The sequence below is a fragment of the Leptinotarsa decemlineata genome, unplaced genomic scaffold (assembly GCF_025532065.1).
Source record: "Leptinotarsa decemlineata unplaced genomic scaffold, Ldec_3_MD MMD2_tig00001393_RagTag_RagTag, whole genome shotgun sequence".
NCBI classification, from domain to species: Eukaryota; Metazoa; Arthropoda; class Insecta; order Coleoptera; family Chrysomelidae; genus Leptinotarsa; species Leptinotarsa decemlineata.
Window position 1 is genome coordinate 4,519,794 of NW_027412562.1, and position 16,682 is coordinate 4,536,475.

General features: G+C 36.5%; 2 protein-coding genes across 3 annotated transcripts in view; one reads left to right on the forward strand and one right to left on the reverse strand.

Moving 5' to 3' along the window:
- LOC111515532 (uncharacterized) overlaps window positions 1–16,682 on the forward strand; it is a 177,677-nt gene that overhangs the window by 94,055 nt on the left and 66,940 nt on the right. The window lies entirely within an intron of this gene.
- The window catches only part of LOC111515641 (lipoprotein lipase), an 82,350-nt gene that overhangs the window by 30,900 nt on the left and 34,768 nt on the right, over window positions 1–16,682 (reverse strand). The window contains exons 2-3 of the mRNA XM_074175850.1: window positions 10,313–10,561; window positions 5,794–6,087 (exon numbers count right to left, since the gene is read on the reverse strand). Coding sequence (XP_074031951.1) covers window positions 5,794–6,087; window positions 10,313–10,561 — 543 coding nt within the window. The remainder of the gene's footprint in view (window positions 1–5,793; window positions 6,088–10,312; window positions 10,562–16,682) is intronic.

The following is a 16,682-nucleotide window of genomic DNA, read 5'->3' on the forward strand; positions in this document are numbered from 1 at the left end:
AACTAATGAAATTCATCTTGAAAATATTAATTTTATTGTGGTCTTTCTGGAACTCGTGTAGTACAAGCTATAGTCATAGTTCACTTTTGAAATTCTTGAGACCCTAGGCAGATAAAATTCAGAATTCTAAAAACTACTTTGGAATTCAAAATTAATACATAACAATTCATATCTTTCCTTTAATGTATCGCAATAGTTGGCCTTCTACATTCATCATGAAGGAGGATCCAAAACAAGCACTGTTCCATAACATCAAAACTGAAACACTTTTCCTGACGAGCGTTTCACCAAGTTGGCGTCTCTAGAATATGAAGGTCTAGTTCTACCTTTCGTGAAAGAGGATAATTTGAAAATCAATAAAACTACTTTCGAAGGTGAAATTCATTTTTGTATCAATGATTAAGATACATTACCAATTCTGGCATTATTTAGTTCATAACATGTCAGTCGAAGTTGTGAAGTTAATAATTTAGAGCATGGCGTTTCAAAAACTGCAGTTCTATTTTTAGAAAAAGTTAGTTGCGTGTGAGACGATATTGATTCCGATGAATTATTCATTCGTGAAGGTGCTTAGTCATCAAAAATCATCACTGGTGAAGTAAACGAAATCATAAAGCAGTCGATCCAACACAAAACACTTCACATAACGAGGAACTTTGCAGACGGCTGAATATATCGGGTATTTCACTAGTTCGGACTTCCATTGTCTATTATATAAAATGATTTGAAATCCCTGAAACAAGTAAAAAAGAATAATTAAAAAGAGAATAGTTGAAAATAACAATTATATTAAGCAACAATAAACCTGAAATGAAATGATAGTGAAATAACCTGCAAGTAAAAATATAATAATTGAATAAATAAAAATTAAAGGAATGCAAAAAGAAAATAATAAAAAATAAAAAAATAAAAAAGTGTAGAGATTCCAAGTCACGTTAGTTCACGACGTTTCGATTGTTGGTATCTACAATCGTCTTCTGGTGATGACTCGATTGTAGATGAAGACGATTGTAGATACCAACAATCGAAACGTCGTGAACTAACGTGACTTGGAATCTCTACACTTTTTTATTTTTTTATTTTTTATTATTTTCTTTTTGCATTCCTTTAATTTTTATTTATTCAATTATTATATTTTTACTTGCAGGTTAGTTCACTATCATTTCATTTCAGGTTTATTGTTGCTTAATATAATTGTTATTTTCAACTATTCTCTTTTTAATTATTCTTTTTTACTTGTTTCAGGGATTTCAAATCATTTTATATAATAGACAATGGAAGTCCGAACTAGTGAAATTCATCACGAAACATTGTCAATCACCTTCAAACAAATATCGGGTATTCAATTTCCAATTCGATCAATGACTTGAATAACATAAATTTTATCGACTAGACTTTATCTGATAGATAAATTGTATTTTATTTTCTTCCTTCCCTGATTCCCTTTATTTTAACTGTTTTTTTTTCGACTACAGAAAGGTGATAAGATTATATACATATACAGTTCATTCCTTCAATGCCCCCCGTTTATTTTTTGTACGGGTCAACTCAAAAAATTGAAATTTGAAATACAGAAATCAATGCATGAATACTTTATTTTGAAGTGAAATTGACAGATGAAACTTTCAATATGACGACTGGGCGTCATATGCAAAAAAAAATTAAATGGAAAGGGGGCTCCTGTGATACATCTTTTTGAAGCTCCTGAAAAATGCTTCACAACCATAGAATATAATGTCAATATCTTCAACTACTACAAAATAGCGGAACTTTTGATAATTGCTTGAATACATTGAAATTGAACTACATAATATGGGGTAATAAGCTTGAAGTCAGTTCAGAAGATGCTCGTAATGGTTGCCTTGAGCATCTTGACAGGATTCGCTTCGACGATTTCAGTGATGAGAGGGTCAACAGTAGTTTCCAGCTGATAAATTTTGATCAATAAATAGAGGTTATAGAGGTCCTACAATATGGTTTTCAATATTCCTGCCCAAACGTTAATTTTTTCAGGATATTGAATATGTGTTTCCCGGAAAACGTGAGGATTGCTGTCACTCCAACGGTGTCACGGAATAAGTAGACAGTTCAAGATTTATCACTATCCCACCAATTATTTGCACTTGTTGTTCTTCCTGAATGGACGGATGACCTGGGGGCTTTTTGTTAAATACACTACCGGTAGTTGTGAATTTGGATACAAGCTCCTTCAAATATTTTCTACAGATAGGACGATTCGGAAAACGTTCATTGAGAATCCTTTCGGTCTCGTGAAAGTTACGCGTCGCACCGTGAATAAAAATCACTTCATTTTTTTTTTCCAATGGACGAGAATGGACCATTTTAGAGATTGTTGACGTGGTATCTTTCTACTAGTAAAACCGAACACTAAATGAGAATATTCTAACTGAACAATGATGTTCATTGTCGTACTGTTATTTTTTGACGTTTTTGTGAACAAAAAATAACTCAACAAACCTTATCGGGTTGTTGGAATTGCCATATGGCAGATAAAAAGGAATATTTCTATAAAAATCGATATTAATGTGTTTGTCTTCAGGAAATTATTAAATGTTCCGTCATTTTGTAGTAGGTGAAGATATTGCCTTCATATTCTAGGGTTGTGAAGTATAGTATTCGTCTGGAGCTTCAAAATGATGTGTCACAAGACCCCCTTTTCTATTTATTTTTTTCCTAGATGACGTCCAGTCGCCGTCTTAAAAGTTTCATCTGTCAGTTTCACTTCAAAATAAAAAAGTATTCATGCATTAATTTCATCATCCCAAATTTCAATTTTTTGAGTTGACCCGTTCAAAAATAAAAGGGGGGGGGCATTAAAGAAGTGCACTGTATATTTCTTCTTTTTAGGTACACATGGTACACATAAGACAGGTCAATATAAAAAAAATAAAAGCTGAAAATCGAAGATAATTATAGAAACATATACAAATACAGTCACATTAATTTCAAAAGTAATATAATGATTTCCTCAATTGTTTTTCAAACTTTTGTGATCGGAAATATCATTGATTTTTCCTGGAAGGTGGTTGAAAGCCATTGCCCCGGCACATCTTGGCGATTTTTTGTATTCCGTAAGATTACATTTTCTAACATGAATTTCAGGTTTTATCTAGTGGGGTATTCGTGTATTTCGTGAGATCTAGTGAACGATAACAAATTTGAGTGGATGTAAGACAGTAATTTATAAAGATAGATACCAAATACCGGCAACATTTTATTTTTAAAAAAGACTTTTCTACATGACTCGTTGTATTTTAGATCGAAGATTAATCTTACAAATATTTTTTGGATAACAAAAACTCTTACTGTTTCCACTGATTGTCCCCAAATCGTTATATGTAGCAGGGGAGCCCACGATGCAAAATGGGGATTTACGAGCGTCATTGAGACATATTACGTTACAAAGCTTAGATGAAAAGAAGAAAAAAATGTTATGTAATATATACCTTTTCATCGGTGGGGGAAGCGGCTATAGATGTTCAAATATGTAAAAAAAAATCTGTTGCGTGGACATACTCGAGCGCGTCAGATATTGATAGCATCAATGTCCTACGTATTTTTAATAATGTTGGTATGTTAATCTGATCGTTTGCATGATGTGGGTGGTTGTACGTAAGGGTTTAAAGTGAAAAGAAAAAAATTAATCGAGCGCGTCAGATTTTCTAAGAAGGTGTTAATAGCAACAAAAAAAAGCTCTCATTCAATAATCTGACGATTTCGATCTGACGCAAACTCGCGGCAATTATTATAATGTTCAAAAAAATTTGCCATTTTGAAATACTCAAGCGCGTCAGATTAAGATGTATATGGTTCATCTTTATGTTTTAGACGTGCTGTCTCATAATCTGACGATTATCTAAAGGGATTCGCCTAATCTGACTTGTATTTATAAGAAAATAATTTAAGAAAAATGCTCGAAAAAAAAATTTTTTTATTATCAATTGATTAATGAAGAAGAGAGAAATGAAATTTTCTCTGTTCGTAACCACTTTTATGATTTCCTATCACGTAGTAACGGCTACATCCATCAATTAATTGATCAATTAATTATTTATCATCTTCATCACGAACGAGTCTCTGTGATCAGCTGTGATGGCGTCATGGCAACAGAATTTAGAGTGGGGACGGAGTAAGAGAATAATAACTAGAGAAAAAGGTATCACACAGCTGCACTCATTTAACTTTATCGACGAATTTTTGTTATTTCGGCTTGAGGAAATCGTCAGATTATATCCTTCAAAATAAAAAAAATTAGCTACGCTCGAAAATATCGAAATGACGTTATTTTTTTAGAACTTTGCTGCCCTCCCCTTTCTCTACGTCACTGTCAAATTGTCAGATTACTGGAATATACACTTTTTAGCAGGTAATTAACTCACCCTACCCTAATCTGACGCGCTCGAGGATTTCTGATGATCAATTTTGTTTACTAATCTGATCCTTCATCCTTCACAGGCGGCCTTACATATGAGGCTCATATTTGGTGGAGGTACTTAACCAGTTACAAGATATCCCCCTGTATATTAATCTGCTGCGCTTTAGTAAATCCCGAAATCCCCGCTTGGGCTTTCCTATTGTTATGTTCATACAAAGATTTGAATATACAAGTCTAGTAAATACCCTTTATTGAAGTTGTTTTACAGATTCGCAAATGCATAGAACGTTTTACTGAGTTTTATGCAGAGGAATTCGATGTGTTTTTTGAAGTCAAGTTTGTTGTCTAGTTGAATTCCTAAAAATTTTGTCAAGGAAACCGAATCTATATTTAGTTTCAAGTCATTACACTTACCCAGCTTGCTGAGGAATTCAACGCAAACTGCTTTAGACATATTGTTATATAGAGGTCAATAGACTCGTTGCAATTCTTGATTCGATCATATAACAATGAGTTTGAAAGAAAATTATAAAACCGAACGCAATTCTCGTATGTATCACTGGACAACAATATTTATGATTTACTATCAAGACGAGATCACGTTTCACAAGGTTCCATCCTTGGCCCGCTCCTGTTCTCTCATTTCTGAGTTTCGTCAGTCCAAAAATAGTTTCGAAATACACACATATGCATGATAGGCAGTTTTATATAGGTTTTTCAAGGAAATCAGTTGCACCGACGCTTGATAAATTGTATGATTCAAAAAAACTTCAACTCCTAACTTAAACGTCTTCGAATCGAAAATGAGATTTTTCGGATCAAATGAAATCTTGTGAAATTGCAATTGAATTGGCGAATGTAATCCTTTTTAGTAAAGCTTCAATAGTGGGTAGGAAAGATACGAATTTGTGGTAGATGAATTTTGATTAGAGATAAACTAATTCTGAATAGTAGTTCGTGTGATTCCTAACACGATGCATTACTGCAGTCAACTATTTCCAAAGGACAAGCTTGAGTGAAAAATCAACACGTGATTCAATATTCCTACGCAGTTCAGAAATGTTCTTTTTACGGTTTTTATCTGAGAGAAATATCTTTGGATGATACATTGCTGCTAATTGTTGATTTTATTTTTCAATTTCCGAAGTTTTTTATTCTATATATTCCAATGAAGAAATCGGAAGCCAAAAAACGATTTTCTCTTTTATTCCACTTGTTTTATTTTTCTGATAGAGTATTTTCAATTCATTTCTGCCAGGAAAAGCTATTCTTTTCTCTTCTTCCATAAATAGAAAAAACTCTAATGATAAAAATTGATGTTTAGTTTCCATTGATAACTTTTGAAGGTATTTTCACAGTGAAAATTCGATGAACCAAAATAAATCAAATATACATACCTTTCAGGGAGAATTCTGGCAGAGCGGGATCCAATCCAGTTATCCTTGGAATACGTAAATCTTTCCGAAGCAGTTTACCCGCAATTCCAGCAATGTGGCATCCCAAACTGAAGCCTATCACATGCAAATTTTGGATAGGAATTTCTCCGCTGTCGTTAAAAATCTCGATGAATTCTCTCAATCTTTGAGCCACGTGTTTGACGTTTACTACAGCTACTTGATACCAAGGAAACGTTGCCAACTCGGACCAGTCTAGCAGAATAACATTGAAATTTTCTCTTTTACTCAAGTATGCTGAAATTATAAAAAAACAACTGTTGTAAAGTTGGAAAATTGAGGAGTCATTACATGTTTATGGCCACGATGATATGCACTACTGTCATCTACATGACCTATGATAAAATTGTCACTCATTTTATCTTCAAAATGAACACCAAAGAAATACAAAAACAGATCAATTTTTATTCACAGGGGGCAGATTTCGGTAGTTTCGGGCCATCAACAATGTACCGCATAAGTTCCCCTTTAACTACTAGGAAAAGTTCCTTTCCTAGTAGTTAAAGGGGAACTTACGCACTTTCCTGATGGAAAGTGCGTGAAATTTGCCCCGACCAGATTTTTGGGTGTTGAGATTGTCAAAAACAGAACTTATACCAAAATTGCATTCTTCAGCACTTAAACTACGAAATTTTTGTTATATTCTCTGTTTAGATCAACTGAAAATTATATACTATGCTGAAGTTGAGTCGAAGTTGCGCTATGATGTCCGTTTCTGGGATTGGTCAATTAACGCAAGTGAAATTTTTTTGGCTCAAAAAAACATCATCAAAAGTATCACTAGTACAAGTTACATAGAGTCCTGTGAAACTTTCTTCGAGGAATTGAAAACACTGACTTTACCTTGATTGTATGATGGTAATTTGTGTCTACGTTTTCCGGCCAGAAAAGTGAGAATCTCTGGAAAGGAGATTGACTGGCAAGCGCGGGTAAAGTACCTCGGCCTTCTAATAGACCGTAGGCTCACTTGGAACCCGCACATTATGTACGTTGAGTCAAGGATCGAGGGTCGGATAGCTAGTCTGTACCCTCTGATCAATAGAAAATCAAAAATGAGTCTGAAAAACAAGATTACCATCTATAACACGATGTTCAAGCCTGTCATCATGTATGCTTCAGGCGTCTGGGGACAAGCGGCGAAATATAATATCTCCATTCTGAAGGTACTCCAAAACAAACTAATGAGGATGATTGTGAATGCTCCGTGGTTCGTGTGGAACGAAGCCATCCGCAGAGATTTGCAGCTGCCTTCCATTCGGCAGTCCATTCAGTCGAGGAATCGGCGAGTTTTCGAAAGTGCGGAAACTCACGAATATCCGTTAGTTAGGGAAGCTATAGACTATGCTGTAGACGACCCCTCTCGATATAGAAGGCCCCGACACTCTGTCGAATGAAGCCCTCATGTCCCCGTTAACGGACGAATAGCTTTTTCATCCATCCCACCCCAGCCTGAGGACTTCATACCGCCGTTCCCTCAGTCATGAACCCATTTGTCCTTCTTTGACAAAAATCAGCCGAAAGGGTAAGGGAGCTGGGATCCACCCCGATTGAACTGAAGACGTCGGTCAGTAGGATTTGTCCCCCATATGCTGAATCCCATTCATGTAGTTAAAACTCAGTTGGGTAAGAGAAAACCTTTTTTTTTCCATAAAACTCCATATATTTGCAATGAGAAATCATAGCTCTCAGCTCGATAAACATTCCGACAATGTATTTATGGATGATTCATCATTATCAAATGCAGTGCGAGGGTCAGCAGGAAGTAACAATGCAATTGTCGTAATTGGTATTATTCCTATTAAGATTGGATCGGAATTAAGAAGCAATCTGTTCAAAATATCCATATTGAAAGCTCATCGGGAATATTTTCGAGCAGTCGTATTTGTTTCGTGCTTTTGCGGCCTGTTTTGTCCATTGGCCAATTGGAGGCAATGCTTTTTCGATTACTTCAGATCCATGGCACGAGTAGAATATTTATGTAATGTCATGAGATACCACAAGAAGCCTTCAATATACATCTGTGCAGTTTCCTTAGCATAGACAGACTATTTTTCTGATTCGATTTTATGTTGACAATATTTATAGAATCACTTTCGAACAGTTTATAAAATTTGCTTAGAGACCAGTGCTTTCAGCACATAATTCATAATCAGCAAGAAGCGCTCTACCGGGGAACTTTGGGAACATCAACATCTTTGACCTGAAGTCTTCTTGGATTTCAAGTTTTATGTTTGATCGTTGATTTCTCACTTTCAGCTCGTAGCTGGTAACTCACAAGAAAAGTGCAGAGTAGTTTCGAAAAAAAATTCTTGTGTAGAATGGACAACCCAAATATGGGCTTCTCTGGATTCACCGTCTTCTTTCTGAGTGACCATAATATTCGACTGTCAATCCGCATTGTGACGAAATCGACGAAATGTACCGAAAAATGCATCAGCAGCAGCCAACACTGGCCAACAGAATATTCGCCAATTAGAACCAAGCAAAAACGGCCTTCGTTTTGCCATTGAATCCTGAGCACACAATTTTTATGCTGACGGAATTAATCGACTTGTATAACGTTGGACAACGTGCACTTATTCAAAAGGCGCTCATTTCGAATATATTGAATGAGTATTCACTGAGATAAATACAGTTTGAAGAAGACTCATAAAAGCGGATTTTTTCAAAAAAACCCAAATTATTACAACACCAAGGCAAGGAATATGAAGGAAGCCTTTTGAAACTCCACCCGTAAGGTTAGGGGTTAGGTTAGGTCCAAAGTGAGAGAATGTATTCAACTCTTCACCGCAACCAGCAAGGGTTTATTGTGCCTCACACCTATTCTTACTCGACCAAATGAACCCAGCTTGTTAACGAAGTCAATCAGGTTGTATGGTGAGTGATCTCTCAGGTCAGATGGTAAGAGTACGGCTCTGCCAAACTCTAAAATCCTGATTCGGTCCCCAGCGGGGCAGGCACAAAGTATGTGCTCTGCTGCATCATCATTTTCCAAACACTCACTGTCGTCCGACAGTCCTAGTCTCTGCATATGATGATTCATATGACAGTGACCTGTGAGAAGGCCTGTTAGACATCGTAGTTCATCCCTACTGTAGTCCAACAACTGTATGGTATCAAGCTTCGAAGGTTGAATGAACGCCTTGTAGTGAGCCAATCCTGGAAGATTCTGCCAGAAGTACATAAATCTTCTTGCCATCCAGGTGTTCAATGTTTCTTTGTCAAAGCCTAAAGCGATGCCAATGACAGGTTCTGATCCCATGAAGCTGCTTATAGCTCCCTCCTTTGCAACGGAGTCAACAGCTTCATTGCTTTCTAGGCCAGTATGACCAGGAATCCAGACAAGAGACAATCTGTTGAGTCATCCTTTCGAGAAGAGTCGTTTTTGGCAATTTGCTACCAATTCAGACCTTGCTCGGTAGGAGCCAAGAGCTTCCAACGCCGCTTGACTGTGAGAGAATATTTTTATTGACTGGTGTATGAGGTTGGATTCTTCCAATATCTCTGCACACAATTCAATAGGGTGAATTTCTGCTTGAAATACACTCGCAGAGGTTCTTAGGCAGGTTGATATCTCTATCCTGGGTCTTCGACTGAGAACACATGCACCGGAACCGGAAGGTGTTTTTGATCCATCTGTGAACCAACAACTATCTGCTCTTAATATTTCCTTCTCCCGGAGGATCTAGTCCTTTCTACACAGGAACAGTACTTTATAAGGCAGTTCTTAGTTGACAGTTGGAGGTATAAAGTCAGAGGTCATTTCCAGAATGCTGTGACTTCCAGTGTCAACCAACAGTCTGTTGCACTTTGAATTGAATTGATTTGTGCAATTGGCAATGTGCACAAGTCTATATGCAGTCCATCTAGCCTCTCTCTTCAGACAAATTTGGTGAGGAGGTAGATCTAGAAGGATCTACATGGCAGCTGATGGTGCGGTACTGATGGCACCACTGATGGCCAGACGAGGAGACTAGATTCTAATAAATTGATGGATGTAACCGTTACTACGTACTAATAGAATAGATCATCATGAAAAATTATAATTTCTATGTTTTTTACCACTTTTATTTGTAAATAACCTTACTGCAGTTTCTTCCCATAAAGACATTTTCAAAGTATTACAATAAACTGACTGGACTCTCTTACGAACTTTAGTCATTTCTAACATTATAAACATGATACTTTTGCTCCTTAATAAGATATAAAAGAATAATTACATCTGAGTTTTTACAAATTCTACCCTTGAAGGGGCAAAAAAATGGCTGAACCTTTTTATGGTATATTCGTCATTTATGAAGTCAAAAATCACACTTGCGCTCGTGCAGTTAATAGATTGCGAATATCATAGTGAACCAACCTCTAGGAAACTTGTGACGTTCCATCCCTATTCCAACGTTCATACACCACCCAGCAACTGAAGCAAATCAATATCGATGCCAAAAAGAAGCGAAACACTCACCGTCTCTTATCTCCTGTCCGCTTTGTCCGGGAGAAGCTTCGGTGAATCCGTGAATGAATATAACCGTCGGCAAGAAGGTATCCACCCCCACCCGGCGAGCAGCTCCCCTTTGGAACGGTTCGATAACTGCCCCATGCTTTGATTGCGTTTTGCTATAAAACACGAACCGAATATCTCTGGAAGCTTTGACTGGACAGCAGTTTGCGCAAAAACCTCTTGGCAAGGCACTGACTTTCAGCTCGTTCTCGCCTGAAAATAAATTGAATCTGCCATTAGTTCTTCTCGTCAATTAGTCCATACAAGGGATCTAGTTAGGGGGATCGATTAGGAAATGTTGAGCGTTCTGGCATTTTTCCAAAGCGAAAGTAGCCATGGTGTGTTTCGTGTACAGTGTTTTCAACAAGTTTTGGAATGAGCGACTAATGTTTTCTTCTCAACAGAAAAACTCGCAGCTCGTTATAAACCATTAACTAAGACAATAATATAGACAAATATAGTACTTTTGACGGACCAGAAATGTTCAAATCAAATCAAATCCAAGATCTAAACATCTTATTGGCAAAATCTATTATAGGACATTAAATCAACAAATATAAACTATAGAATAATACTAAGAGACAAGAGCAGAGTATATGGACAGAACAATATTAAGCCCAGCTGAACAGATACAAATATAAGTACATAAATATATGAATATTGAGTAAATGTAAATATACAGGGTGTAACATAAGTACTTTAAAATATTCAAGCGACATATCCCTGAGACAATTTTAAGAAAATAAGTCTATATGAACTTGTGTCTGAAAATGCTTCGTTTCGGAGATACGGGGTGTTGAAATTGAATAATTTGGTATTAATTTTCATGTAACATCTAGAGGGCGCTGCGTACACTGTTATTATTTATTTCAAATTGCCCTAACTTTTTTGACAGTAAACTTTTGACTCTTTTAATGAAAAAACCTTATTCCTACACCTTTTCCAAGTAAAAAAGGTATACTTCCTCAACAACGCTGGAGGTGATCATTTCCGAAATATTTACAATTTTCTATATCGATGCATATTACTAGCTCCTAGGGCGCTAAGTGAAGTTACACAGATTGTTGAAATTTTTGTCATAAGTTTTTTGCAATTTTAGTTATTTTCATCAAACTGTATACGCAGTATACCCATACAGACTTCTTCTAAACTAAGCATTATCGAGTTCGATAATGCTTAGTTTAATGAGCAGTTGCTTATTCAATCCAAAATTTAGGTTAATTATTCAATTAGGTTTAATTATTCAATTAGAAAGTGCTACATTTCGGAGTTTGTAAAAAAAACAATTCGGAGAAGTACTATGTTATTTATTAGAAAAATAAACGTATAAAAATTGAACGAAACAACTACTACAACAACTGTTCAAAGTGATGACCACCAATAGTAATACAAGCTTCTGCTCTCCTCATCAAAAAATTCCGTACCCGTTGAAAAATGCCCTAAGTGTTTCTTATCTTTTCACAGCACGCTATGATGCGATCCCTCAACATTTCCTCGTTTTCAATGGGGCTAGCATAAACTAGTGTCCCAAAAAAAAATCGACGGGATTGAGGTCCGGTGACCTCGGGGACCAATGCTCAGTGCCTTCTCTTACTATCCATCGTTGGGGATATGCTACGTCTAAAAAATTTCTTGCAATCACACTAAAATGTGCAGGAGCTCCATCGTGCATAAACCAAGAGTGATTTCGGAGACCAATGGGAACATCTTCCATAAGTTAATGTAGCTAAGCATCTCCGTTCAAACGTAAGGGGAAAAAATAGGGCTCAATTAAATAATCCCCGATAATGCCTACCCATACATTAAAAGAGAATCTGTCTTGGAAATGAGTTTGCGTTATCGCATGTGGGTTATCTTTCGCCCAGATGTGGTTGTTATGGAAGTCCATTATACTATTTCTTGAAAAATTAGCCTTATCTGTGAGGAGAATTTTCGATAAAATTTGCTGATGTTGTTCGACTTTTCTTTGAAGCAATTGAGCAAATTCGATACGTGGTTGGAAATCACGTAGCGTAAGTGCCTGGACACTGTAAATTTGATGAAGATATAATTGCTGTTCCTTTAAAATTCTGTAAAGTGTCATGTGACTCACATTTGAAGTTTGACTAATTTTTCTTGTTGTTGTCACTGGATGTTCACTAATTTCTTCAAGAACCGCCTCCTCCAATTCTACAGTTCTTGTAGTCCGTGGCCGTCCTACTGCAGAATTTGTTTCAAAGCTTCCAGATTAGGAAAGTCACCGGAAAAGATTCGCAAATGTCGCTGCACAAGTAGTCACGCATTGGGGATACCTTTCCTGATAGATACGTCTGGCCTCGCTGCATCTGCCAAGCCGTATGCAAAAACCATATCAGCCATTTCAGCATTCGTAAAGTCGGGCATGATACCAAAAAATCACTTTATAAACTCCGAACTGTGAATTTGTCAATTAATAGTTAAAAATGTGACAGCGAACTTCTATTTTTATAAACAAAGTGTCATAGCCTACTCGATTTAATTACCTTAATTTGCAGGCGGATAGTGACAAAAATTATGGAAATCAAATTTAGCTATAAAGTAATATGCATCGATATTGAAAATTGTAAATATCTCGAAAACAATCACTTCCAGCGTTGTTGAGGAGGTGTACCTTTTTCACTTGGAAAAAGTGTGGGAATCAGGTTTTTTCATGAAAAGTTCCAAAAGTTTATTGTGTAAAGATATAATTGCTATTGCGAGTAGCATAAGGAGTAGAAGCAAAGTTGTACTTCGATTTATGTTTGTAAATAAGACAAACCGTCTCTAAGATAAAAAGTGCGATGACTGTTAACATGTTATTGGCAGTGAACAAATTCCTGCACGATTTACTGGGTTTGACTTTACAGAGACATCTCAGTACCCTCTTCTGTAATATCAATAAGGTATTCCATAACGTAGTCGATATTCAATAAGTGCATGGTAAACGGTCTTTGCGACATGGAAACCCAACTCATTTGAAACCACTCTACCTACATAACATCCGGAGGAGATCTTACTCTTCAGTTGTTTAAGGTGTTCATCAAAATTCAGCCTATTATCAATGAATACACCGAGAAACTATGTATTTAATTTATTTTTTAATATGGCACCGTCTATTGAAATTTCATCAGGCGAACGTTTGAATGATATTATATTCGTTTTGAACGCATTGAGAGAGAGTAAATTTGCATCGCACATACTCTTCACCTTCTTCAAGTCGGATGATATTATTTTATTTAGCTCCATTGAGTTTTTTTTTCCACAATATTGTAGTATCATACGCAAATAGACTGAAACTACCAGATATATTAATCATAGATATGACATTCATATATAACGGAATAGGGCCTAACAGAGAACCCTGTGGTATACCAGATTCAATGGCCCTGTTCTCCCGAGAGTTACGTTGTCCTCACCATTTGACTTCGACCTGAAAGGTACGATTCGAACCAAGTGTTCGTTACACCTCTACATCCATATTTATGAAGTTTTTTTAATAAAATTTTATGATTGACGCAATCAAACGCCTTTGAAATATCGCAAAATATTGCGGCAGCTACTTCACCAGCATTCAATTCAGAGTAAATTTCATATAAAAAAGAGAAGATAGCATCATTTGTATCTTTTTCCGCCTGAAACCCAAACTGGTTTTTGCTTATAATACAGTGCAGTTTTAAGAATTCATCTAAACGTACTTTGACTAATTTCTCAATAATTTTTGCTAAAGTCGGTAATAAGGAAATAGGACGCAGATTGGAGGGATTATCTAAATCACCACCTTTATGTAGTGGAATGACAACGGAAGTTTTCAGGGAAGAAGGAAATAAGCCAGTTCTGAATGAGGCATTAATAAGGGCAACAAAAGTTTCTAGAGCATTGAGTGGTAAATTCAAAAGAATCTTAACGGAAATATCATCATATCCGGCCGTGTTTTTGTTTTTAATGTCATGAAATGTTTTGAACAATATGACTATTATCATATCACGATTTATTTCCTGTTGAATTTATTTCCTGTGACATGACTCTGCCACCCATATATATATATATATATATATATATATATATATATATATATATATATATATATATATATATATATATATATATATATATATATATATATATATAGTGGTTTGCCCCACTTTTGGAGTGTTGTGTCCATTAATTGTTTCTTTTTTGATTTTTATATCATACCCACTCGATAAAATCTCTCTTTGTATATACACACATCGGAAAAGTCTAGGGATATTTTTATAACATACTAAATATCATAAAAATAAATGCATAAGGTCGTTTAATTTCGATTGAATTGGTATACTCGACCACCCTGTAGATTTCTATGGGTTTAACAAAGCCTGCAAAAACGGCAACTAATCTTTTATCTCAAGTTTTTTACAAACTATAGGTTTTCGGCTAAAATGAATAATCTGAAAGTGTCGAGTTTGTACATTCTATGCAGTTCTTGCTCAGCAATTAAACTGGAAATATTGTGCTTTAACATGGAACGCCATCACTTACCATTGGCTGAGCTGAATAGAGCTGTAGGGCTTCTTCAAGGTGGCATGCGACAAAATGATGTAGCTCTTCGTTTGGGGGTCTCCCAAAGTGTTATCAGTCGATTGTGGCGGCATTTCCGTGAAACTGGCAGTCCAGCCGAACAACATCGAGAGCGAGGACGCGCTACAACTGCAGTTCAAGACCGATTTTTGGTCTTAACCGCAAGAAGACAACCGACAATCATAGCACCTGAGTTGGTTAACGTGTTGCAGCAGACGCACCAGGTAACCATTGGTCGTGATACTGTCAGAAATCGACTGCATGAAGCAGATCTCCACAACAGAAGGCCACTTAGATGTCCACCTTTGTCGAGAGGTAATCGCGGTAGAAGATTAGAGTGGTGTCAAGAACATCAAAACTGGGATGCAAATGATTGGGCCACATTTTTTTTACAGACGAATCCAGATTTGGATTTCATCCAGATTCTCGTCGAGTAAGACTGTGGAGACGACCTGGAAATAATGAACGTTTGAGACACGTCCAGGAAGTCCACACATACAGAGGTGGTACAGTAATGCTATGGGGCGGAATCATGATCGGCGGCAGAACCGATCTCTTTTTTCCAAATCGCTCCCTCACAGCTCGACAGTACCTCGACACCATTCTTCTACCTATCGTCCGTCCGTTTGCTGGTGCTGTTGGTGAAAACTTCCACCTAATGCACGATAATGCTCGTTCACATGTCGCGCGTTTAGTGACTGACTGGCTCACCAACGAAGGAGTTGATGTATTGCCATGGCCAGCACAATCACCTGAATCTCATCGAGCATGTGTGGGACATGCTTCAACGAAGAATTACTCCGCATATGGGGAACATTCACTCAACGTTTCAATTGAGAGAGTTTTTAATCGCTGAATGGGCAAATGTACCTCAACAAGACATTGACAATCTCATTTTGTCGATGCACGATAGATGTAGGGCCGTAATAAACCAGCGTGGAGGCCATACTTTGTACTGATTCCAATTTTTTTTGTATTATGATTATTTTTCGGGGTGCCAAAGAAGATTCATATTTTTTTTAGTTTTGCTTATATGCGCACTCAGTATTTTTGACCATTTAATAAATTTTGTTGTAAGTTACATTCTTTTAATAATCACCCGTCAAATTTTTTTTCCCTAAAGCGATCTAAAAAAAAATATTGCCATTTTTAAAAATATCCCTAGACTTTTCCGATGTATATATATATATATATATATATATATATATATATATATATATATATATATATATGTTAACTCGAAGATTCTCACGGATAAAGTATGATGAGCTGTTTTCTCGGGTTTCGCTCCGTGTTCTGTGTATTTTCTCCCCATAAGGATTATTTTCACAACGTTTCGGCAAAGTCTCATTTGCCATCTTCTGGTGATGTCTGGTTTTTTCAACTAGACTGATTACTTCGAACTCTGTGTCTCAATTTATAGGGATGGATGTTTCCCTTTACCTGCGTTGCTGCCACTACCTGTGTTTGTTCGACTACCTGTTTTGGTCTTATTACCTGAGCTGCCTCTCCTGTCTCTGTTATTGTACCTGTATTGTCATGTACCGAGTTTTGCCTCTGAAGTTGAGCGGTCTGATTGCTTGTGCGAAGTGATAAAACGGATCTCCATGTTGATGGTAATCTTTGCGCATCATCCCTCTTGTTCATATTATTAGGTCGTTTTTCAATTTCGATTGCCTCTCTGATTGTTCGTGAGTAAAAGTTTTCGTTGCTTGCTAGCATTTTTGTGTTGTCGAAATTGATGTTATGTCCTGTTTGAAGTACGTGTTGGAAGAGAGAA